Consider the following 26,061-nt stretch of genomic DNA (forward strand, 5'->3'; position numbering starts at 1 on the left):
TCAGTATGCTTTGCCTTTGCGTTGTCTCAGACCTGTTTGTGAGAGTTCCTGTGTTTTACCTGGCTGCCTGACGTTCTTCCTTGTTCCTGATCCCTGGCTTGTTCCTGACTCTGCTGTTTTCCTTGTTCCTGATTCCGGCTCATCTGACTATTCGCTTTGGCTCCTGACTCGGCTCGTCTGACTACCAGCTCTGGTTTTGACTCCTGGCTTGTTATTTGACTTGTGGACTTTTTATTATTTTTTGCTATGAATAAAGGTGTGATTATTTTTGCACTTCTGTCCCAGTCTGATTCCTGGCACCCTGACATTAGGCAAAGGCCATGAATCCTGATGGTGCTAATAATCCACCTTTACCTGCTATCATTTCCAGGATGGATGAAAAGGATCACCGCTTGGATCAATTTGCACTAGCCCTGCAAACCCTGCTGACTCGCACTGCTCATTTGGACCAAAGTGTCCCGCAAGTTATGGCTGCTCCTGTTTCCGCTGCTGCGCCTATTCCTACCAGGAGCATGTCCAGTTCTGCACCTCTACCTCAGCGATATGGAGGCGATCCTATTCAGTGCAGAGGGTTTTTGAACCAGGTGGGCATTTACTTTGAGATGTTACCTCAGGCGTTTCCCTCTGACAGAGCTAAGGTGGGATTTCTCATCTTGTTACTCTCTGACACAGCTCTTGCTGGGCTAATCCTTTGTGGGAGACTAATAAACCTGTGATTTCAAATTACCCTGAATTTGTGGCCTCCTTTTCAAGGGTATTTGATGTTCCGGCTCGCTCCTCCTCTGCTGCTAAACAACTCATGTCCATTCAGCAAGGTACAAGATATGTTGCTCAGTATGCTATTGAGTTCTGTATGCTTGCTGCAGAGGAAGGTTGGAACAATGAATCCCTTGTTGCCGCCTTCTTTCATGGGCTCTCTGATGCGAAAAGACAAAGTTGCTGTCAGAGATTTACCAGAAGATCTCGAGGCATTGGTGTCTTTTTTGATCCTAATTGACATCAGACTCAGAGAGAGGCCCTCTTTCAAGGAGCGCTTGCGGAAGCCTCCTATTCCGTTGTCTCCTACGTGTTCGTTCCCACCCATGCCTCCCTCTCCTCCCATGCCTCCTGGTCCCAAGTCACCAGGTACTGCTGAGCCAATGCAGTTGGGATTCACGCGTCTCTCCACAGCAGAGAGGGTCTTTAGGAGGAGGGAGGGGCTCTGCCTCTATTGTGGGTTACAGGGCCACCTTTGGAAGTCTTGTCCTACATGGCCGGGAAACGCTCACACCTAAGGTCCTGTCGGGGGCAGACCTTGGGTGGTTTATCCTTGTCCCCAGAACCGCTTAAGGAGAAACCTTTGGTCATGGTTGTCCTTTCCTGGGTAAACTCCTCCATAGTCACCCAGGCTCTTGTTGACTCCGGTGCTGCTGGCTATTTCATTGACAGTGCTTTTGTATCAAGCACTCCATTCCTGTTTTGCCTCGGTCCGTTCCGTTTGCTATTGAGGCCATTGATGGCAGGCCCCTTCAGCCTGCACTCATTACTCACAAAACTGCTCCATTGTCCATGACTGTTGGGGCTCTCCATTTTGAAACCCTCCAGTTCCAGGTGATAAACTCTCTGCATTTTCCGGTTGTTCTGGGTTATCCCTGGCTCCAAAAGTACAATCCCAGTCTCGACTGGCGCAGGTCCGAAATTTTGTAGTGGTCCCCGCAATGTATTTCCACTTGTCTTCGAAAACCAGTTAAAGTCTTGTGAACTTCTTCGGTATCTCAATTGCCAGAGGAGTACCGAGAGTTCCAAAATGTGTATGACAAGGTGTGTGCCGGTACGTTGCCATAGACCTGCAACCCGGAGCCATTCCTCCTCGGGGCTGGATGTACCCTCTATCTGTTGCAGAGAATTGTGCTATGGAGGAGTATGTTGCTGATGCTCTGTCGCGGGGAATCATCCGCAAATCCTGCTCTCCTGCAGGGGCTGGCTTCTTCTTTGTGAAGAAAAAGGGTGGCGAGTTAAGACCATGTATCGATTATAGGGGTCTTAATCGGCTTACCATTAATAATGCTTACGCTATTCCACTCATTACGGAACTCTTTGACCGCCTCAAGGGAGCTACGGTCTTTACTAAACTTGATTTGAGAGGAGCGTACAATCTCGTTAGGATTAAGGAGGTTCACAAATGGAAAACAGCATTTAACACCAGGAGCGGGCATTATGAGTATCTTGTAATGCCCTTTGGCCTATGTAATGCTCCTGCTGTTTTTCAGGAATTTATTAATGATGTCCTACGAGATATGTTGCAACAGTGTGTTGTGGTGTTCTTAGACGACATCCTCATACACTCACCCACTCTTGAGGCTCATCGTTCTGATGTTACACAGGTTCTTCAGAGACTTCGTGAGAACGGCCTGTTTTGTAAACTCGAGAAATGTGAGTTCTATCAGACTCAAGTAACCTTCCTAGGTTATGTTATCTCCGTTGCAGGGTTCTCCGTGGATCCTGACAAGTGACAAGTTATCTGCAGTTCTGCAGTGGCCTCGCCCAGTTGGTCTTCGGTCTATTCAACGTTTTTTGGGGTTCGCCAATTACTATAGAAAGTTTATTAAAAACTTTTCTTCCTTGGTCAAACCTATCACAGATATGACCCATACGCCTGACGGTTCCTTGCATCCGTGTGGTTTCTTCTCTAAGAAATTGTCTCCAGCGGAGTGCAATTATGAAATTGGCGAAAGGGAATTACTAGTCATAATTTTGCACTCAAGGAATGGAGGCATGTTCTCGAGGGTACTAGCGTGCCAGTGCTCATTCTTACTGACCACAAGAATTTAACTTATCTATCTGAAGCAAAACGTTTGTCGCCCCGACAGGCCAGATGGGCGCTATTTTTGTCTCGGTTTAATTATGTGGTCTCCTACCTGCCTGGTAGTAAGAATGTTAGGGCTGATGCCCTCTCTCGACAATTTTCACCTCTGTCCAAGGAGGAGTCTGTACCTACTCCTGTTATACCTCCTGACCATATTTTGGCTACCATACATACTAATTTGACTTCTCCCTTGGGGGAGGAGATCCTGGCTGCACAAACCAATGCACCTCCTGAGAAACCTAGTGGTAAGTGTTTTGTTCCTGAGAATCTTCAAACTAAACTTTTGCACACTTACCACTATCCTAAAGCCACAGGTCACCCAGGCAAGAACCAAATGATTTGGTCTGTCACTCGACAATTCTGGTGGCCAGGTCTTCGTTCTGATATTGCTGCGTATGTTGCCTCCTGCTCAGTTTGTGCAAAGAATAAGACTCCTCGACGTTTTCCTGTGGGTCTTCTTCAACCTATTGCTAATGGTGAGCGTCCATGGACACATCTTTCCATGGACTTTGTTGTCGAGCTCCATGTTTCCAATGGCAATACTGTTATCCTTATGGTGGTTGACCATTTTTCTAAAATGTCACATTGCATTCCCTTGATGAAGCTCCCTACCGCTCAGGAGCTTGCTTCGATTTTTGCCCGGGAGGTCTTCCGTTTACATGGGTTACCCAAGGAGATAGTGTCGGACCGGGGTAGCCAGTTTGTCTCCAGATTTTGGTGTTCCTTTTGTGCTCAAATGGGGATCCAGCTTTCCTTCTCCTCGGCATATCACCCTCAATCCAATGGGGCTGCGTAATGGTCTAATCAAGCTCTGGAACAGTTCCTCCGTTGCTATGTCTCAGATGACCACAATAATTGGTCTGAACTGTTACCTTGGGCAGAGTTTGCTCGTAATAGTGCTATTAATGCTTCCTCCAAGTTATCCCCGTTCATGGCGAATAATGGGTTTCAACCATCCTTGTTGCCCGATTAATGTCTCAGGGTATTCTGGCTTTGGAGGAGCATCTCCAACAACTCCGTTTCACGTGGGTGCAGATTCAGGATTGCCTTCATGGTTCTATGCAGTGCCTAAAGTTCCAGGCTGATCATAAGCGTCTGCCCGCAACTTCCTACCAGGTTAGTGAGAGAGTTTGGCTGTCCTCCCGCAACTTGAAGCTTCGTGTGCCTTCTAATAAATTGGCTCCCTGTTATGTTGGTCCTTTTCGAATACTCCAACTGGTTAATCCTGTGGCCTACGCTCTTGACCTTCCTCCTGCTATGCGCATCTCCAATGTTTTTCATGTCTCCCTCTTGAAACCATTGGTTTGTAATCGGTTTACCACTGTGTTGCCTCGTCCCCATCCTATATTTGTTGACAACCATGAGGAGTATGAGGTCAGCAGCATTATTGACTCTTGTATGTCCAGGGGCTGTGTACAGTATTTGGTTCACTGGAGGGGCTATGGTCCAGAGGAGCGTTCTTGGGTTCCCTCCTCTGATGTTCATGCTCCCGCCCTCCTCCGTGCCTTCCATGCCCATTTCCCCAATAAGCCTTTTGTCCTCCCGTGGGGGAGGGTTCGTTGAGGGGAGGGTACTGTCAGGGTTTTTTCCCTGTTGTTTACCATGTGCTGCTGGCAGCCATTTTACTCACCTTTCTTCCTGACTATGGTGCATTGTGGGGGATGCTGCTCATTTCCTACACTTCCTTTTATGGCCAGACTGGTGTGCATCATCCATGTGAGACAGGATGCAGTCTCACAATTGTGATGTCATCACTTATTATTTAAAGGGCCTCTGTTCAGTATTGCTTTGCCTTTGCGTTGTCTCAGACCTGTTTGTGAGAGTTCCTGTGTTTTACCTGGCTGCCTGACGTCCTTCCTGATTCCTGATCCCTGGCTTGTTCCTGACTCTGCTGTTTTCCTTGTTCCTGATTCTGGCTCGTCTGACTATTCGCTTTGGCTCCTGACTCGGCTTGTCTAACTACCAGCTCTGGTTTTGACTCCTGGCTTGTTATTTGACTTGTGGACTTTTTATTATTTTTTGCTATGAATAAAGGTGTGATTATTTTTGCACTTCTCATCTCAGTCTGATTCCTGGCACCCTGACAGTAGGGAAGCGGGTTAGTTTCAATGGGTGGTTGTGGCAGTGTAGGGTTCAGAAGTGTAGCAGGGGTTTTGCAATGAGGCCACGGCAGTTTATGGGGTTAATAGAGTAGGGGTCTATTTTGATGGGGGGTTAGTGCGCAAGTGTAGGTGTTAGTTTTCTTCTTTCATTCGCAGCTCTATTGAAGTCTATAGGGCAAATGCCATATCGCAATATCTGAAGTCTAGTTTTTTGCATACGTCGGGTTTTGCAAGAACACAAAATTTTTACTTTCGACTTCTAAAAAGCCACACGTGCAAAGAGCTAACTTCTAGCTGTGTTTATGCTTGAATTAATATTTAATACTTTAAAGTTAATAATGTATATACAATACGATAGTTTAACTCTCTGCTGTATGGTTAATTATCTCTACAGCTTCAAAGACATTCCAATAATACACAGTAGCCATTTAAAAATGTAATGAATGCTAATAAAAAATAGAGCATTCCATTAAGAAATAATTAGAAAATGAGCATAAATGGCCACAAAATAAACTGGATTAAACAATTGGAATAAACATTATAACATGATAAAAACTGCTGACTTTTTGATCTGTTATTTCTTTACTCAATCTTTTGGAATGACTGGTAAAAAGATAAAATTCTAAAGTATCCAGTCATCCTGACCTGAACAAAGTTACCATGACCTAATAGTTGGCCAACAATTGTTAATCCTGTTGTTGATTTCCAGTATAAAAAATATATATTAATTAATGTTTTAATATATTTACTATCATTAAGACAAATTGTATAATGTTAAATTACTTTTGTTTAATAATTAATTAATTTTTTTAAACTTATTGTAAATCGATCATTTAAAAAAAAAAAAACATTGGGTAATAATTGATTATTAACCAAACTTCAACTTTTCTTGGCATCACATGCTCCTGATTTCTCTAGTATAAATAGAGCATTTTGATCTTGGGTCTACATTCACCATCAAAATGAGGGGAATCATCCTAGCTGTTCTGCTCACCTTAGCGGGTATGTGACCACCAGCCTGAAAATTAAAAAAAAAATATGAAATATAAATATATATATATATATTTGTTAATTGTTTTTCTAATAAATATATTTATTTTTTCCTTACAGTGAGCGAGAAGTCTAAAATTGGTAAGCATATTTTATTTTAAATATAATTAATTTAATAGAAAATATATATAAAAATATAAGACAAATGTAAATTTAGATTATCTTAATTATTCTAGTATTAACAAATATATTTGAAACAATTATTTATTCAATACCTATGTTTGTATGTATAAACAAAATACTGCATTTCAATAAATAATGAAAATAAATAGTTTATGGGATATTTTATAATACGTATATTTTGTATAATAAAAATACACACACCACATATATGTATGAGAAGCCATCTTCTTTTGTTGACTACAAAATAATTTGAAAGATAATTTACAGTGGTAGCAGAATATTGTAACTAATTCATATCTTACAATGAATTACAGAACCATACTTTAGTGAGAGCAAGACGTATGTGTACAATTATGAAGGAATTATTCTGACTGGATTCCCAGAGAATGGTTTGGCTAAGGCTGGTATTAAACTGAACTGTAAAGCTGAAATCAGAGGCTATGCACAGAGGTCCTACATTCTCAAGGTAATAAAAGCTAAATGTATATTTCAGATTGGTCTACAGCTAATTTTATTAACATAATTAAATATTTTCTGTATAACATTAATTTTCTTCAAAAATTGCTGTGACAGGTCACAAAAAATATATTTTGAATTTACAATAACTATTATTTTAAAAGATATTTTTTAATAAAAAAAAATGTAAATAACAAAGACTATAGATAAAAAGCTAATTTCTGTCTATGGAGTGTCTTTGCTTACTAAGCTTTCACTATGCAGTCTTCGACTAAAACTCACTTATAATTTAATTCTTTAATGAATGGATTCCAATGAATGATACTAAACTATTAATATTAGAATTGGAGTTCTAGTCTTAATGAATCTATGAGACATAATTTAGTTTGTCCAATGTGATATGTTTTTATATTTAATATTATCAAGTATCATTAAAAACAGACAGAAAGAAATTTGTATTAATAATAATAATCTTATATTAGCCCCCAACAGCTCTATTTCAGCCACATGACCTATAATGTACATCAGCAATAGCTCAAAAAGGAGTGGTTATAGACCTTAAAGATTATGGGTGCTAGCAACATTTGCTGTAAGGGTGAAAGATATTATACTTTTTTTCCTATATAAATCAACATTTCTCCAATTTTCCTCTCTATGTGCCCGGGAGAGAGAAAATAAAATGCACAAAACTAGATTATCTTGCAAAATTAAGGTTAGTGATACCTTTGAAATTTAGTGGTGTCCCAACAGTGTGGCATTACATAGCTCTCCCAACCACCCACTAGAACTGCTAATGAGAACAAATTTATACATTAAACTATTGTGTAATGTTTCTATTTCCACATTCTTTTTTTAGATCCAATCTCCAGAAATAAAGGAGTACAACGGAATATGGCCAAAAGATCCATTCACTCGATCCTCTAAGCTGACCCAGGTTCTGGCTGAACAACTAACAAAACCTGTGAGGTTTCAGTACTCCAATGGCCGTGTGGGAGAGATCTTTGCTCATGCTGATGTTTCAGAGACTGTGGTCAATATTCACAGGGGAATCCTAAACATGCTTCAAGTTACAATCAAGAAATCTCAAGATGTGTATGACCTGCAAGAGGTTTGTGTTATATTTAGCAAAATCCTAGATATAAAACCAAAATATAATTATTTATTTTTCAAACAGATGTAATACATTCATTTCTATGAATATTTTCTCATCTGTTTCTCAGAATGGTGTTACCGGAGTGTGTCACACAAAATATGTGATCCAGGAAGATAGAAGGCAAGAGAGATATATTGTAACTAAATCCACAGATCTCAACAACTGTGAAGACAAAGTAGTAAAGAACATCGGAATGGTCTACTTGGAAACCTGCAAAGCATGCCAACAGGTAACTGTGAAAACTATCATTTTTAATAATGGCTATGTATAATTTCAATATCCTCTGAATTCATTATATTCTATTTCTCTATACAGAAATCAAAGCACTTACGAGGATCAGCTACCTACACATACAAACTAAAGGAGAAGGAACAGGGTGCCCTCATTGTAGAAGCTACAGCCCAGCAAGTCTATCAGTTCTCTCCATTTTATGAACTTTATGGAGCTGCGGTAATGAAAGCAAGGTATAGTCTTATCAAATAACTTTTATGTATAGCCAAATAATAAATAATGTATACACTAGAGCAGGGCAACTCAGACTACAGTCAGCAGGCAGCATCTTGGCCTCCATCATTTTTTGGTTAGTTGGCACTAAACAGAAAACAGACGTTTGTAAATTTGTATTGAAGATGCAGTTAAGCTCATCTCATTAGGTAATTAAGCAAGTATATTTGTCTTAAAGTTTGCAAATTAGAGTAGTAAATACAATCAAATGATATTTATTAATAATAACTATTGTTCTATAATTTTTATAAACTATTTTCATTTGGAAGCATTACCTTTAGCATAAGTGTGAGCTGAATGTAATATGGTTCCTGGCCAATCATATCATTAATGAACAGCCCTCCATGTGAAAAAAAAGTTTAGGCATCGCTGAAGTTATTAAGTTTTTTCATACTGTATTTATAAAATACCATCTATTGAGCCTTCTATCTTCTGTTTGCCCTCAGATACCAGCACTCTTATTTCACTTTGTTCATTCATATATCATTGAGGGCTTTAAAATGTTTTGCATTTATGTATTTATACCTTTATTTATACTGTAAACTGGTGGTGGACCATATTTTCAATGGCTTTTTTTTTGTATTCCCTTTATCTTTATTTAAAGGAACATGAAACCCAATTTTTTTTCTTTCATGATTTAGATAGAGAATACAATTTTAAACAACTTTCTAATTTACTTCTATATATATATATGCAGCTACCAATCAACAGCTAGAACCTAGGTTCTCTGTTGCTCCTGAGCTTGCCTAGATAAACCTTCCAGCAAAGGATAACAAGAGAAGGAAGCAAATTAAACAATAGAAGTAAATTGGAAAGTTGTTTAAAATTGTATTCTCTATCTGAATCATGAAATAAACTTTTTGGGTTTCATGTCCCTTTAACTGCTCCCTATTTGTGTCACACTTTTATGTGTAAAGCAGTGGTAACAAAAATAAAAAATAACAAAAAGGAATTGCCTAGCAAATTCAGAACACTTTTGAGGTTGAGGCTGCTTTCCTCAGCATGATTACTAAATGAAACCAGTAATATAGATTAGGATAAACATGTTTGAGCAGTAATTGGGATACAAACATTACACGCTATTGCTGGATATAGTCATTTCATTTTCTTGAAAATGGCATATTAAAAGACAAGCATTGCAAGGATCCATTTCTTTGTGATCTCTTATGGCAATTAATTGGATTTTCTCTTTCAGACAAGTACTAACATGGGTGGAAACTAAAGCTAGCCGAAGCAGTGATGCACAGCTGCAGTTGGAAAATCGTGGTGGTCTTAACTACCAATTTGGTGCCGAAGTCCATCAGATGCCATTTCAGTTATTGAAGACCAAGAACCCAGAATCCCAGGTATGGCTTATCACAATAAAACTAGGGTTTCCCACATACTTAATAACATTATTTTAAACAGTATTAAATATTTCTATGTTACAAAAATATACATTTTAGCCCATTTTCATGAATATATTTAATAAAGCAGCAACCGCACACAGACAGTTAGTAAAATTATGCAAATAAATAAGACAGTCGTTAATCCATCTTGTGGTTTCTGCTACAAAGTGCAGGACAGGTTGATTACTAGAACATAGCTATATAACTGCAGGTTAAATGGGGATATATTTAATTGCTTATTTATATGTATGTTTTGTAATGTATCAGTAGTATGTGTTTATTTAATTTGCTATAAGACTTTATACATAACACACATACATTGATTAAACGTTTTGCTTTTAATATTTCCTTTGTTTTATTAGATTGTAGAAACACTTCAGAACTTGGTGCAGAATAACCAACAACAAGTTCAATCACAAGCTCCAGACAAATACCTGCAACTGATTCAGCTTCTGAGAGCAGCAAGTGCTGAAAGCCTTCAGACTATTTGGAAGCAGTATGCAGACCGACCTCAGTACAGGTAATGTCTATGTAAATATGCTTAAAGGGATACTGAACCCAAATTTTTTTTCTTTCGTGATTCAGATAGAGCATGCAATTTTAAACAACTTTCTAAGTTACTCCTATTATAACTTTTTCTTCATTCTCTTGCTATCTTTATTTTAAAAAATAAAGTTCAGAACCTTGAACAGCACTTCTTTATTGGTGGATAAATGTATCCACCAATCAGGAAGGACAACCCAGGTTGTTCATCAAAAATGGGCCGGCATCTAAACTTACATTCTTGCTTTTCAAATAAAAATACCAAGAGAATGAAGAACATTTGATAATAGGAGTAAATGAGAAAGTTGCTTAAAATTGCAACATCTATCTGAATCACAAAAGAAAAAATTTGGGTTCAGTGTCCTTTTAAAAAAGTATTTAAGTTTCATCATTTTTATATGACCGTTTCTTCAGTATAGTTATCCTTATAAAACATTCATTGTATGAAGAATTCTTCAACACGCAAAAGCAGTATTATAGATATTAGGCTTATTGTATAGAAAAAAACTAAATTTCATATAAAAGCAGCAATTATGAATATGATTAAATATATGTTTGCTTAAATTGACAATTAAGTCAACATTACATATTTTGTAATTCATATACAGCCAGAGATTTTAAACAACTTTCTAATTTACTTCTGTTTTAAAATTTTAAGCTCCGAGGCGTAAATGACTCTGGAACACTATATGGCAGCAGTTTTGCAAGAATGTTATCCATTTGATAGATAGATAGATAGATAGATAGATAGATAGATAGATAGATAGATAGATAGATAGATAGTTAAATGCACGTCGCTGGGAGATGGGAACCATGGCTAGGTTCCCAGAGGTGGTTGCGGCACCCGAGGCTCTGATTAGAACAGAGCACTCTAGAGCGTATCTGCCCTCGGCCGACGTCGGAACACAGTCTCTCGGACATATGTCTGTCGGACAAATGTACTTCGGCATTCTGTCCATCAGCATTTTGTCTGAGCACCGGTTAAAGCATGTCACTCTGACTATAATGGCCCTTTAACTTATTTTTACTCAAAAATATTTTATAACTGCTGCTTCTTCATAACATGATAGAAAAAAATTAAGAAAATGTTGTTTGACTCAAGAGATGCTTATCACAGAATTTAGTGATTATCTATAAAATCAGCTTTTACTTCTCTTTGAGGCTTCTTACTGAAAAAGTGATAACTTTTACCATACAGCAAATTTGCATATAAGAAACATGCATTAAAGGGACATGAAACTAATTTTTTTCTTTTGGATAGAACGCACAGTAAATTTGATAATAGAACAAAAATGGAAAGCTGTTTTTTTTTAAATAAATTGTACACTCTATTTTAATTATAAATGAAAAACAATTGGGTCCCATGTCCATTTAAGGTAATATTAATATCAAATTGGCTTCTCAGGAGAATTGCCTTATATTTATGCTATAGTGTACTGTATCTGTAACCATTATACATGTGTATTTATATAGGCACTGGTTGATACATGCTATCCCACTGATTGGATCTACTGATTCTCTGAAGTTCATCAAGCAGAATATAGATAACCAAAATCTGAACAAACAGGAAGCTGCCTTGTGCATCAGTATGGCTATGCTGCATTCACGTGCAAGTCAACGTACATTGCAAGAAGCTTCTGTAAGACCTATAATAAATTCCTATTATCTTATTGATTTCTATTCATTATTGAATGAAATTATGAACCCTTGTTAAAAAAATTAAATATGTATCTAAAAACAGAAATCCACTGAAAAATGTATTATGTTATGGCAAGACTAGCAATAAAATATACTACTATTAAGAGCAATACAACTGCTGACATTTTTTTCAATAGTCAGTTTCCTTTTAACAATATTGTTGTACTATTACTAATATTATTATTTATTAACCTGTATTTCATTATCTGGGTGAAAGTTTTCTATAATCTTTTTAACAATTAATATTTATTACTATTTAAAAATGGTGGTTTGCTTCAAGAATCTGTGCACTCCTAATGCCAGAAGAGAAGATTAAAAAATACATATTGTTAAAGTGAAAGACATATAAATGTTTTCCTAAGAAAGGAACAATACATAGTAAACCACCAAACTGCCATATGGCAAGAACACATTATAGCTGTAAATTTATCTGGTAGTAACAAATCATTATCAACTTCAAAGGAAGAAAACTTGATTTTTTTTATTATTTACTTCCAAAACTAAAAGTATTTTTGTAAATGAATGTATAATGTACATTTTGCTTGTTTACCAATATATTGATTTCATTTGTGGGATAAAGATAGATTATTCAGTTTTTTATAAGGACTTCCTGATTACTATTATTTGTGTTAAGCCCTTTAAAGGTCCTTTTTAGATCAAGTAATGGTTTAACATTGTCTATGAACAGTTACTTCTGTGGACTGTAAATAATGTTTACTTCTCTCAGATTGACACAGGCATAACTAACTGGTTTAAATGGTTTACAGGACTTGGTAATGGATTCTAAGATACAGAACAAGCCTTTCCTCTACAAGACTGCAATACTGGCCTATGGTTCCATGGTCTACAAATATTGTGCCACAACCTCATCTTGCCCAGAAGCGGCTCTCCAAGTACGTACTAATTATGTACAACTTATGTATCTCAGTAAGTTCAGAGACCTCACACTTTACTGATATTATGCTCCTATCTATCTTCTATAGCCTCTTCATGATTTAGCTGCTGAGGCTGCTAGCAAGGGCAGAGAAGAAGACATCTCTCTTGCATTAAAGGCAATGGGAAATGCGGGACAACCTCAAAGTATCAAACGTATTCAGAAATTCCTGCCAGGATTCTCCTCTGGTGCTTCCCAACTCCCTATCAGAATTCAGACTGATGCTGTGATGGCTCTAAGAAACATTGCCCAACAAGACCAACGAAAAGTAAATGAGTATACTGATAATATTCCAATTAGCAACACGTATTAGAACTTTGGTAAAAACATTTATACAATATACAAAATAAAGTAAGGTGATTGCTGTATTGAAGGATTGCAGCTCCAGAATTTGTGAAAATACAATTAGAATACCAGTAAATTAGATGAAAAAACATTACATAGTGTTCATGACATCAATTACGGTTCTTGACCTTGCTTATATTTTTATGATAATAAGAGTTTTCCTCAACAATAATTTACAGTCTATACATCTGTCACATTTGTATAGCTTTGTTTAAAAATGTTTTGAAAGTGTTATATTTATAATATTGTTTTGTTTTTAGGTTCAGGAAATTCTGCTCCAGATCTTTATGGACCGTAACGTCCATTCTGAGGTGCGCATGGTATCTTGTATTGCTCTGTTCGAGACCAAACCAGGAGTCGCCATAGTAACAACTGTAGCTCAAACAGTAATGAAGGAAAGCAAAGTTAACTTGCAGCTTGCAAGTTTCACATACTCTCATATGAAGGCATTGACCAAGAGCAGACTGCCAGAGCTTCATTCATTGTAAGTCATAATAAGCATCAATAACAAAATCATTTTCACAAAAGTACAAATGTCACACTTTATGTTAACATTCTCTATATTTACAGGGCTGCAGCTTGCAGTATTGCTTTAAAAATGCTAAATCCAGCTCTTGACAAGCTTGGCTTCCGTTACAGCAAAGCCCTTCATATAGATACCTTTAAATGTGAGTAACAAATACCTGGTACGTCATAAAACAATTATATGTGCAACCTACACATGAGACATTGTTAGATTGCAAATATTTGTAACTCATCAATGGCAATAGAGATAAGACTTGTCTTCAAGCACCACCAACAGACCATAACACAACTTCACATGCAGTTCATTTGTAAGTCATGTACAATTAGTCACCTATGTTCATGTCATATTGTAATGTCTTGGTCTGTTGGTTTTCCCTTATTCAAATTTTTGAACAACTGGAATCAATGACATATATAAAATGTTTCCATCAATTATCTAGGAAGCCCATCTGGTAGCCATGGGCCATATATGGTCCTCTGTACTAGTATTTTCAGCCCTTAGGAAAAGCAGAATTAAGAATATCTGCCACAGTTTTTGTGGCCCGAGGAAAAAGCAAAACTTAAAAATGTGTGCGTTCCAGATTTCTGTTGAGTGGGCAACTCTAAAGAATTCTCTGGAGGACAAAACAGCAGATAGAGGTTACCCTGGTTCATTACCTAAATCCGGCACTGTGCCACTGGCCTTTTTAGACCAGCAGGTCCTCAGCAGCTGTGCAGGTCCTCAGTAGTACTTCTATTGTGCGCTTAACCCTTTTTAGGGGGTTAAAGACACATTAGTGCAGGGTCGAAAGTCTTAAAATGACACGCAATAATGAATCAGAGCAGGTCATTTTTTTACCTATTATGGCCCTTTAATCTGTTAATTGGTAGTAATATTTCTTGCATTTTCTTTCTGTAGACAATGTGATGACTGGAGCTGCTGTAAATGTTTACATTATAAACAGCCCAAAAACAATGTTCCCAACCTTTATACTCATTAAACTCCGAGGAATTGCGGCTGGTGCTGAGACTGACCTTGTAGAGGTATTTTATTTCTTCAACAAATAAGTGACAATATGTATATATTATATGTCTATGTATAACTTATTTATTACCCCTTTGTTAAATATAATCTTATTTTACACTAAATTTCTTGTTAACTTTTTTATAGGTTGCTGTTCGGGCAGAAGGACTCCAGGACACTTTAAGAAAACAGAATATTCCATTTGCAGATTATCCCATGCGCAAAAAGATCATGCGTGTAGTGAAAACTGTAAGTGCTATAATAAATCTAATTCTTATTGTTGCTTTAAAACAATACACACATCTATTATATATAAGAGAACATTATGTATATATATATATATATAGTCTTATCAACAGAGGGGAAAAGTTACATTATGCTTTTGATTGGTTGAGACAACTAGCTTATTCTTGTGGCTTATTAAACATCATATGGAGCCTCAGTTGTAATATTTGGGATATGTTTTAAATGCATTACCTCAAAGTTAAAGGGACATAATCACCATGAGAGACCTTCTTTATTTTACCACCTTTTGCTATAATGACAGTGGCTAACCTTGTCTACACCAGTAACAAGCTCATTTTGGCTTGTTACTGGTATTAGGATGTTATCAGTTAAAGGCACTTAGTGTATGTAGCATCGTTAGCCTTGATAAGTCAGCAGTTTCTGAAAATTAGAAAATCCACAAATTTCCAAGCTATATTACATGAAAATTAAGCAAAATAAATAATTAAGTATGTTGCAAAGTTTTTTTTACTACACATAGCTAAATAGTTTATATTTAAATATGTTTACTCTTTAATTTATTGCAAAGCTACAGAAAAGTCTTGTAACTACAAGGTGTGTTTTTTTATTGTTTTAAAGTCATATTTTTACTTTAATTATTTTATGAAATATAATCATGAGTATAATTTTAAAAGCCTGTCTATATATCACTACACAATTTTCCTAAGGCGAGTGTGTTTCACAACTTTAATATATAAGCCATCATTCTTCTATATTTCAGTATGAATCTTGTTTTAATTGTAACAAAAGAATCTGTTAATATTTTACGATTAAATGCCTTTAAAATATTAATTTTAACCATCTTATTATTTGGTTTATTTCATAGCTTACTGGCTGGAAATCACTGCCTTCTGATGAGCCCCTTATCTCAGCTAACTTCAAGGTGCTTGGTCAAGAGATGCAATTCGCTCAAATCAGCAAAGAAACCATCCAAGAAATAATGCGGGTAACTTTTTTTATCCAATCCCCAGTTGTGCATAACCAACACAGTTATATTAATATAATTTTCACCTCTGTGATTACCTTGTATCTAAGGGGCATATCTATCACGCTCCATATAGCGCTTAAAGCCCTGTGTTTCTGGCGAGCCTTCAGACTCACCAGAAACACCAGTTATGAAGCAGCGGTCTAAAGACCCCTGCTCCATAACCTGTCCGACTGCTCTGAGGAGGAGGACAGAGATTGCCACAATTGAACCCGATCGAATGCGATAGGATTGATTGACACCCCCTGCTAGCAGCCGATTGGCCGCGAATCTGCAGGGGGCGGTGTTGCACCAGCAGTTCACAAGAGCTGCTGGTGCAATGCTGAATGCGGAGAGCGTATTGCTCTCTGCATTCAGCGAGATCTGTCAGACATGATCCGCAATGTTGGATCATGTCCAACAGGCCTTTCATAAATAGGGGCCTAAGCCTCTGCAGACTATCCCCTTATTTCAGTTCTTTTGACAGACTTGCATTTTAGCCAATCAGTGATGACTCCTAGGTAACTCCACGGAAGTGAGCATAATGGTATCTATATGGCACAAATTAACTAGTACAGTCTACCTGTAAAAAACTGTGAAAATGCCCTGATATAAGAGATGGCCTTCAAGGGATTCGAAATTAGCATACGAGTCTACCTAGGTTTAGCTTTCAACAAAGTATACCAAGAGAACAAATCAAATTTGAAGATAAAAGTAAATTGAAAAGTTGTTTAAAATTGCATGAATCATGAAAGTTTAATTTGACTAAACTGTCCCTTTAAATACAAACTTTTTAAAGGATGGCTTTTACAATCATCTAAAAAAACAAAGCTTATAAGGAAAGACCCCAGATGAACAGAAAAAAAAAATTATGGATAGATCCAAATATATCAGGGGATTTGACAAATATAAGATCAAATATCTTAAAGGGTTTCATTAAACCCTTTTTTTCATAAAGATGGAAAACTAATAATGGGTTATGATCTGAAGTCAGAATATAGAAAGCTTAGGGTTATTTTACAGGAGTGGTGGGGTCACAACCAGTAAGCGATTGTAAGAATAACTGGTATGTGCATAAGGCTATAGGGAAGATGAACTAAGCCTAAAATTTAAATAGAAATATGGAAAATCTAAAAGGGCCTTTTTGTTCTTATGTCTGTTTTCTGTATTTCTCTAGTCTCTTTATGAACCAGCAGACAGGCATTCCGCAATTAGAAATGTGTTGAATAAACTCCTTAATGGTGTCGCTGGCCAATGGGCTCATCCATTTTTGGCTGCAGAAGTTCGACACATTATTCCCACTTGTGTTGGTCTCCCAATGGAATTCAGTGTACACACAGCTGCTGTGATTAATGCTGCTGCTAATGGTAAGATGTGTAATAATGTCCCTTATTAAATGAGAATCCGTTGTACAGTTACATGCAAAAAATATTCAGAAATAAAATACAAATTATGACTGCATGTATATACAAAATACTGAATATGATTAGAATAGAGATGTTTATGTTAGTTTTGTATGTTTCAGGTCTAATTTATCATGCAAATTACTTTCTACGTTACTATATACAATATATTTTATATATATATATATATACACTTTGCTTTCAGATATATAAAGTAAGAATATTATTATTATTATTATTATGATACCTGAAAGAGCTTGGAAAGCAGACTACTTAATAGCTAGATCATGGATCATGGAAAGTATAATTAAAGTAACATTCATTTGCAAAAGTGTCTGCCATTTAATGGGTTCCCAATGATCAATGTACCTGCTAGAGTTTATTAAAGAGTTCCATTATTTTGGATTTGAAAAAAATGCTGCTTTTGTAAGATGAAACTACCATCTATAATGAAAATGTCAGCATTACAGGCCATAGAAAAGCTATGTATAAAAGAGGCAGTTATCAACCTCCCAGCAGGCGGGTGAAATTCAGAAAGAGAGCTCAGCCCATTTGAAAGGATGTTTCTTAAGCAAATTTAAATACAAATAATGCTTATCAGCTCTTTACTGGATATATTGTACTTTTAAGCAACTATATTTAAATATATATATTTTTAAAATTAACATTACCTTGTTTCTCTAGAATGTTACTAAATACACTATTTGTATTTTATAGTTAATATGAAAGTTTCACCATCACCAACTAAAGACTTAAGTGTAGCTCAGCTGCTGGAATCTAACATACAACTTCAAGCTGACATTGCTCCAAGGTGAGAAAATATATCTGATACTGGTACTAAGCAAAATACAATATTTGGTGTAAGAATCTGCACATAATTAGTAGATTTTTTTTCTACCTATTAATAATATCAATTTATAATATGCGCATTAAGAATTTTATATGATTTTTTGTCATTTAGTAAGTAACATGAAAAAAAGATATTCTAACAATTAATAACACATTAATGAACGTTCTAATAATGGTGTGAACACTCCTAATTTCATTTTAATTGTAGTGTGTCAGTTCATGCTGTGGCGACGATGGGAGTGAACACTCACCTTATACAGAGCGGTATTGAATTTCACGGTAAAGTACGGACATTTACCCCAGCTAAATTTACAGCAAAGATAGACACAAAGGACAGAAATTTCAAGATTGAGTCTGCTCCATGCCAACAAGAAGAGGAACTACTGCTGACAAGGTAGGTTTTTTTCTACAGCTGATTAAATACAGTAATAGACCCAAGACAGTGGCGCACACAGAAACTAGATCTACATTTGTTTAATGACAGTGATTCTTCCCAGAGCAACCTGGTACAACAATTACAACTAACTATAGCATAAAAAGGAGCAATTTTCATTATTTTTACAGATTTAAATTATTGTTTTCCCTAAAAGACTTGAATTAATAACAAATTGCAAATATCCATGTGGTTTCAACACAAAGACAAAAGCTTTAATAAGGTTTTCATATACATAGTGTTGAGTTTTCTAGTGCTGTATAAAGACGCCCATTACAGGTTGTGTTGATTGGCTGCATTTATTTCAAATGAGCAGTGTAATATGTGTATGTCTTGAACGGTGAGCACTCGCAGCAGATCTTTTGAATTTGTTGAAGTATTACTAAAGTCAAAATTAAACTTACTTGATTCTTACAGAGCATGATATTTTAAACAACTTTTCAATTTAGTTCCATTATTAAAATGTGCTCAGTCTTTTTATATTCACACTTTCTGAGGCACCAGCTGCTACTGAGCATGTACAAGAATTCACAGTATATATGTGTATGAATTTTGTCATTGGATGATGACTGTCACATGGCTAGGAAGTTTTAAAATATTGATTGCTCATTTGATATTCAGAGTAAGTGCTTTTGCATTCTTTTTTATTGAACATGTAATGGCCCTTTAATCTATTGATCATTGTTTTATTGTGAGAGAAGATCTGATCTACTGATTTACTTTCATCATGATGAGATAGCACTGACTAAGTGTATATTTTATTAACAAATAAGATCACAGTTTGACACTAAGGGGCCGCTTTATCATAGTCCGAATGCGGCCAAATACAGCTGTTCCCGAGCGAACATTCAGGCTCGCCGGAAACAAGAGTTAAGAAGCAGCAGTCTTAAGACCGCAGCTCCATAATCGTACGCCTCCTCTGAGGCGCCGGACAGCAATCCGCCCGATCGCAGACGATCGGGTTGATTGACAACCCTGCAAATCTGTAGGGGCGGCATTGCACAAGCAGTTCACCAGAACTGCTTGTGCAATGATAAATGCTGACAGCATATGCTGTTGGCATTTATCGATGTCTGGCGGACATGATCGCTACAGCGGATCATGTCCGCCAGACAAATGATAAATCAAACCCTTAGTATGCATCATAGAGACATTATTGTTTTCCAACATTAGGAAAGTAAGTAAAAAAATGAAAATATAGTCTTTAACAATGTCTGATTAATAACTAATTTTTCTTGGTAGATCTCAAGTGTTTGTTGTGTCAAGAAATGTGGAAGAGCTGGAAGCAACAAAGAAAACACCAATCTTACCCAGAGGAGCCGTACAACACATTCTTAAGAAACACTTTGAGACTACCGGAAGGAATTCTGAAGAAGCGGCCAGCATGATGGTAATTAGGATTCTGTATGATGATGTATTTATATATATGAATTGGTGTGTCTGATATTGCATACTTCATAATAGACTTGTGCAACTTAATACACACTGAGAGGTCAGTAGTTAATATTGTCTTCAATAAACTGGGCACTCCAATTTAGAAAGTGGACAGTATTTATTAGGTTTAATAAACATTAGAGTCCAAAAATATATTTATCATGCATATGAAAGAGCTGAAAAACATTTTTTGTATGAAAAAGGTAAAGTTGAAGCTAATTATTTTAATTCTGGACCTTGCATGTTTGATACCAACTAATGTATAATCTCCAGCTGCTTTTTGGCTGATAAAAAAAGTACCACACTCTAGTGGTAAAATGAGAAAAATCTGCTTCAGCACAAAAAGAAAAAACATTGGAACAAACTTATTTACAACAACAACAAAAAAGTAATTAAACCTGCAACAAATTTAAGAAAAGTGATTTTATACTTAAGGTAGGAAGAAGAGTAAGGTTATAGGTGTTTAGTCATTTTAAGGCAACCTTATTAAACTGATGGTTGGGCATGTAGGTGCCTTAAGACAGTCTATGGGGCATATTTATCAAAGTGCGAGCGGACATGATACAATGTAGCGTATAATCTCCACTGCACATCGATAAATGCCGACAACATTTATCATTGCACAAGCATTTTACGATTGGATTGATTTCTGTCCACGGCCACAGAGCAGATGGACAAATTAGGGAGCAGCGGTCTTTAGACCGCTGCTTCATAACTACTTTTTTCCGCGATCCTTCAGGCTCGCCGGAAACAAGGGGAATCAAGCTCCATTCGGAGCTTGATAATTCGTCCGCCTAGACTTGAAGGAAATTAAAATTGATGCACCTGTATATGCTTTGTTTTTCAAATCAGAAGTGTTTGTGGTGTTTAGCTGCTGAAAAGAAACGATAGTTATAGCCCTCAAAGCAAATGGTAATGGATGAGAGAGATAAACCATAACTTGTCAGCCAATGCTAAGTTTGAGAGATAAGGGAAATTGATCTAAAGATAAAGCTCACTAAACCTCTGCATGAAATAAAAAATAATTGCTAAATACTTTTGTTGTAGGATGTGTCTTCAGAAATGGTGAGCAAGAAATGGGCCTACTCTGCAGAAGTAACAGAACACCAATACTCATCATCTAGGAACACTGATGACTATCGGTACTGTGCTAAAGCCCCTAAATTTGGCTTCCAAGTCTGTCTTGAAACCAAATATCAAAATGCCGGATTCCTCAGACAGACCCCACTATATCGAGCAGTTGGAGAACAGGAAATCAGAGTCACAATAAAACCAGGTATAGCTCTATTTTTAAATGCCTTTTCTTAATATGTAAATATGATTGATACACAGTGTAACCTTTTTTTTACATTTATATTGCACAGCTCAAAGTGATGCACCAATTGAAAAACTTCAGTTGGAAATCACAGCTGGAACTAAAGCAGCTTCCAAGATCATTGCCATGGTAACTGATGAGGATAAACAAGGTGAACAGCTTGAAGAGTCCGAGGTTCATCTGAGACTCAAAAAGATTCTTGGAATAGAAGATATTGAATATAGAGTAAGTTGGAATGATATATATATTTATTTATTTTTAAATAAAAGTTTATTGCTTTGTCATTAAGTTAGAATATTTAGTAATATTAGCTTTCCTGTTCTTGGAATTTTTATAATTTATGTATATACAACATTTATATCATGTATGGTTTTTTTTTGTAAAATACTATTTTTATTACGTATAAATAATATGTCTTTCATTTAAAATATATTTAGATTTTTTTTTCTTTCATGACACATTGCAGGCCAGAAATGAAAGTTTACGTCAAAATAAAAAAGGCAACAAAAAGAGCAAAAACGCTAAAACCCCAGAGACAGACGTTGTTGAAGCCAGAAACAAAAAGCCACAATCCTCATCCTCTTCCAGTTCTTCCAGTTCATCTAAATCATCTAGTTCTTCAAGTTCATCTAATTCACCTAGTTCTTCTAGTTCATCTAGTTCTTCATCAAACTCTTCTCCTTCATCTTCATCAAGTTCATCTCAGCAATCTAGGCGCCAAAGGCAACATCATGGACAAAAGAATGAAAAAGATATTGTACCTTCAGACAATTATCGCCAGCAGTCACAGAGAGACAGACAAACAGCTAAAGGGCATCAGCAGCAGAGTAGTAGCAGCAGCAGCCGCAGCAAAAAAAGCAGCAGTTCCAGCAGCAGCAGTAAAAAGAGTAGCAGCAGTAGCAGCAGCAGTTCCAGCGGTCAAAACAGCAGAGCCCAAAATAAGCATCATCAAAACCATGGACAGCACACTCAGCGCAGTCATGAACAGCAGAACCGTCATAACAAACATCTGAGGGATTCTGACCTCCCTCAGGTATTGTAATAGAAAGCTGGGCTAGAATATGACGCACTGTGTTTACTGGGATCTGGGAATCTTAATTGTAAATGTTAGTACAGTTTTAATTTATTAACTAGATTGATTTAACTTAGCAACTCTTCATAAATGAAGCAGGAAAACTTATAAAGATGCATTTTTATGTAAAAAGTTTTTACTCTTGAACGTATACTATTTTTTTTCTACAAGAAAACGAATATTTTTCTAGTAACTATGTACATTTCCTTATTCATCTAGGTTCAGCGTGAACTCTATAAATTACGATTTAACCCAGTACGCAGACAAGTAAGTGTATATATAATTATACCTAAAGATATTTAATATTATTATTTATTATATTCTCTATATATTAAATATCTTTCACACACTGTAAAATTCTCACTTCTGTAGAAGTAAGGCTCTCAGATAATACAACAACTAATCCCAGAGGATATAATTATGTGTTATTAATAGTTAAAGGGACATGAAACCCACATTTTTTCTTTCGTGGTTTAGAAAGAGCATGTCATTTTAAACAACTTTCTAATTTACTTCTATTATCTCATTAGCTTCATTCTCTTGATATCACTTGCTGAAAAGCATATCTAGATATGCTCAGTAGCTGCTGATTGGTTGCTGCACATAGAGGCCTTGTGTGATTGGCTCACACATGTGCATTGCTATTTCTTTAACAAAGGATATCTAAAGAATTGAGCAAATTAGATAATAGAAGTAAATTGGAAAGTTGTTTAAAATTCCATGCCCTATCTGAATCATGAAAGTTTAATTTTGACTAGACTGTCCCTTTAAGCATGTGATAACAGTAATCTCAGGATTTAATGTTTCCTATATTTATTTCCCAGAGGACATCAGGGCAGGCACAGTCCTCACAATCCAGCTCATCAAGCAGTAGCTCATCAAGTAGTAGCTCATCAAGCAGACAAAGTGGTGGAAGACAATCACATCGCGTAAGTCACAAAGTATTCTGCATTTTCTATTCTACATAGGACAATTTTCTTTTAACTTCTGCTTAAGTAGTTAAAAAGAGACTTAAAGGCACATTGTACTATAAAATCGGTAGCTGCAGAGGATTGCAATATAGGGGAGAAATGCTCCTTTAAGTTTGTGTTTGTGTATGAAATAACTGTTTTTGCTCAATGAAGTCTCAATTCATTGTTCACAAGAACATGCCCATGAAAATGGGATAAGTCTGCATAAATAGCAGACCACCTGATTTTATATATTTCTCTATACTCAAAGGCCTCCTTAGCTTACACAATGGCCAATACTTAGAGAGGTAGCAATTGAAAAGGATCATTAAAATAAATATCTGTTCCACTCTACACTCAGAACTTGATCGATGCTTGCTTTATCTTGTTTACATAACTTTTCTAAACAGAATACCGCAGAATTCATATTTTTAGTATAGGCGATGCCTTCAGCTGGAAAAAACACCTATTTTAAATGACAAAATAAAGATAAAAACAAAAAAATGGCTTTTCTAATAAGATTAGATGATTTTGTGTTGTTATCATTAAAAATGTATTAACACTTGGCTGTATTTTTAGGGAAGATACCTGGGAGACAAAGCACCCCCTCAGGTTGTTATCACTGCTCAGGCCCTAAGAAATGACAACAAAAAACAAGGATACCAAGTCATTGTGTTTGCAGAGGAACACTCCTCTAAACCCAGGTTACAAGCCTATGTGGTGGACATCAGTAGAGAAAGCAGGTGGAAAATGTGTGCTGATGCATCCGTTCAGAGTCCTCATGAAGCTCAGGTATGTATGTGCATATGTCAAATTTCATCAGCAAAGTAGCTGAATACAAGATACATACAAAAACCTTAACCCTAAGTTAGAACACTAGATTGTTTTTTTATAACAGAATACTTCCTCCGAAATATTGTAGTGCCATTAGCTTTGCTTCATTTATGTATGTGTGTATATATATATATATATTTATATATATATTAACATGAACATTACAGCTTTAAGATCTATGATTATCACCCAGTATAGCATAAATAGGTTTGAGGATATAGCAGAAGGTTCTCTTTTGATGTGCCTCCGAGCACAGTAATGCAGTCAGAATTTACTGCCCTGCTCTGAATTTCTGATACACCCTCTGATAAATATATCTTGAAAAATGTAACTTGTGTTGTTAGATACTGAATACTGATGCAGATGTAGAATACAGGGCATCCTGTACGTGTACCTGTCTGGATCTGTAGCTATATCAGTGTCTAGAATGGCAGGTCGGTTTTGTCACATATACAAACCATCTATAAATGATAATCTGAAATGTGTTTTTATATAAACACATCACTATAAATTATTTATTTTTTATTTTTACATTAAGTTTACCCAGGAACTACACAGCTTTGTGGTTGCCAATTCACTTTAACAATATCTGTCCATATTTTATGCACAAATCCATTGTGCTGGTAACATTTATGGTATAAAAATGTTAATATTGTCAAAAAGGTGCAAAGAAAAACTGACATGAGCTGTGTTAATTAATGCAAAAAAAACAACATGTGAATTATATTTTAGGCTGAATTTAGATGGGGCCAGCGGTGTCAGCAATACAAGGTAGCCATCCAGGCACAGACCGGACGTTTAGGCAATCAGCCAGCATTCAGATTGAAAGTGGATTTACCTCGTATTCCATCTAAAGTGAAGAAAGTAGCAGAATTGTAAGTGATATATAATCATATAGATCTAGCACTGTACTATTCTAAAAATATACTCACTTATACAGAAAGATTTACTTTATTCAGTGTAGTAAAAAGAGAGATAAGCTATGAGAATTGATAAAACAAATAGTTTTTACTAGCAAGAAATTTGAGGTTATTTATTCAAATAAATTAATATATATTTGTATCTAATTACTATTTTTTCAGTGAAAACTCATCCTTAAAAGGACATGAAACATACATTTTTTCTTTCATGATGCAGATATGTGATTTTAAACAGCTTTCCAATTTTCTTTCTGTTATCTAATTTGTTCTGTTGTCTTGGTAACCGTTGTTGAAAAGAATACCTAGGTAGCCTCAGGGGCTGCTGATTGGTGGCTGCACATAAATGCCTCATGTTATTGGTTCACCTAGTGCTTAGCTCCCAGTAGTGATTTTTCAAGAATACCAAAAGAATGAGACAAATTAGGTAATAGAAGTAAACGTAAAAGTTGTATAAAATGTTATCCTCATCAAAATCAAGAAATAAACATTTTGAGTTTCATGTTTCTTTAATGATTTCAAAGGGCATTTAGCTTCCTCTAGATAGTGAAAATGTAAGTTAAATAATTAAATCTGTATTGTCCGATAAATAAAAGTTTATTTAATTTATATTTTACAGTGTTTTCAAAGGTCATTTTTTATAGTTTAACAAATAAATTAAAAATATATATTTATAAGGTCAGTATAAGGTAGATTAGAAAACAAATAATATCTCAAACTCATTTATTAAATAATATTTAAAAAAAGATGAAGAAAATTTACTTAATTGATTTTGGGGGGGGGGAATTAATTTCGAATGGTCAATATTTATTCTTACCAGACACTTGTGCTTTTTATCCCAGGGCCAAATCCCCAGTGTAAAATATTTGTTTATTAAAAATAAACTGAGGCCTGGTTTCCATAACTGTTGTAAAATGTATAAACTGTTGGTAACAA

The 26,061-nt window shown here is 36.0% G+C and overlaps 1 protein-coding gene across 1 annotated transcript in view; it reads left to right on the forward strand.

The window, feature by feature from the left end:
- Positions 1-5,903: 5,903 nt before the first annotated feature.
- The window catches only part of LOC128640828 (vitellogenin-A2), a 28,519-nt gene continuing 8,361 nt past the window's right edge, over positions 5,904-26,061 (forward strand). The window contains exons 1-27 of the mRNA XM_053693252.1: positions 5,904-5,949; positions 6,058-6,078; positions 6,435-6,586; positions 7,433-7,684; positions 7,797-7,958; positions 8,045-8,193; positions 9,429-9,579; positions 9,984-10,141; positions 11,638-11,803; positions 12,630-12,755; positions 12,846-13,064; positions 13,402-13,625; positions 13,712-13,809; positions 14,565-14,689; positions 14,817-14,918; positions 15,781-15,900; positions 17,096-17,285; positions 18,039-18,132; positions 18,379-18,564; positions 19,846-19,993; positions 21,085-21,313; positions 21,402-21,577; positions 21,819-22,385; positions 22,644-22,691; positions 23,249-23,353; positions 23,954-24,166; positions 24,941-25,083. Coding sequence (XP_053549227.1) covers positions 5,910-5,949; positions 6,058-6,078; positions 6,435-6,586; positions 7,433-7,684; positions 7,797-7,958; positions 8,045-8,193; positions 9,429-9,579; positions 9,984-10,141; positions 11,638-11,803; positions 12,630-12,755; positions 12,846-13,064; positions 13,402-13,625; positions 13,712-13,809; positions 14,565-14,689; positions 14,817-14,918; positions 15,781-15,900; positions 17,096-17,285; positions 18,039-18,132; positions 18,379-18,564; positions 19,846-19,993; positions 21,085-21,313; positions 21,402-21,577; positions 21,819-22,385; positions 22,644-22,691; positions 23,249-23,353; positions 23,954-24,166; positions 24,941-25,083 — 4,364 coding nt within the window. The 5' untranslated portion in view covers positions 5,904-5,909. The remainder of the gene's footprint in view (positions 5,950-6,057; positions 6,079-6,434; positions 6,587-7,432; positions 7,685-7,796; positions 7,959-8,044; positions 8,194-9,428; positions 9,580-9,983; positions 10,142-11,637; positions 11,804-12,629; positions 12,756-12,845; positions 13,065-13,401; positions 13,626-13,711; positions 13,810-14,564; positions 14,690-14,816; positions 14,919-15,780; positions 15,901-17,095; positions 17,286-18,038; positions 18,133-18,378; positions 18,565-19,845; positions 19,994-21,084; positions 21,314-21,401; positions 21,578-21,818; positions 22,386-22,643; positions 22,692-23,248; positions 23,354-23,953; positions 24,167-24,940; positions 25,084-26,061) is intronic.

The sequence above is a fragment of the Bombina bombina genome, chromosome 10 (genome assembly GCF_027579735.1).
Source record: "Bombina bombina isolate aBomBom1 chromosome 10, aBomBom1.pri, whole genome shotgun sequence".
NCBI lineage: Eukaryota > Metazoa > Chordata > Amphibia > Anura > Bombinatoridae > Bombina > Bombina bombina.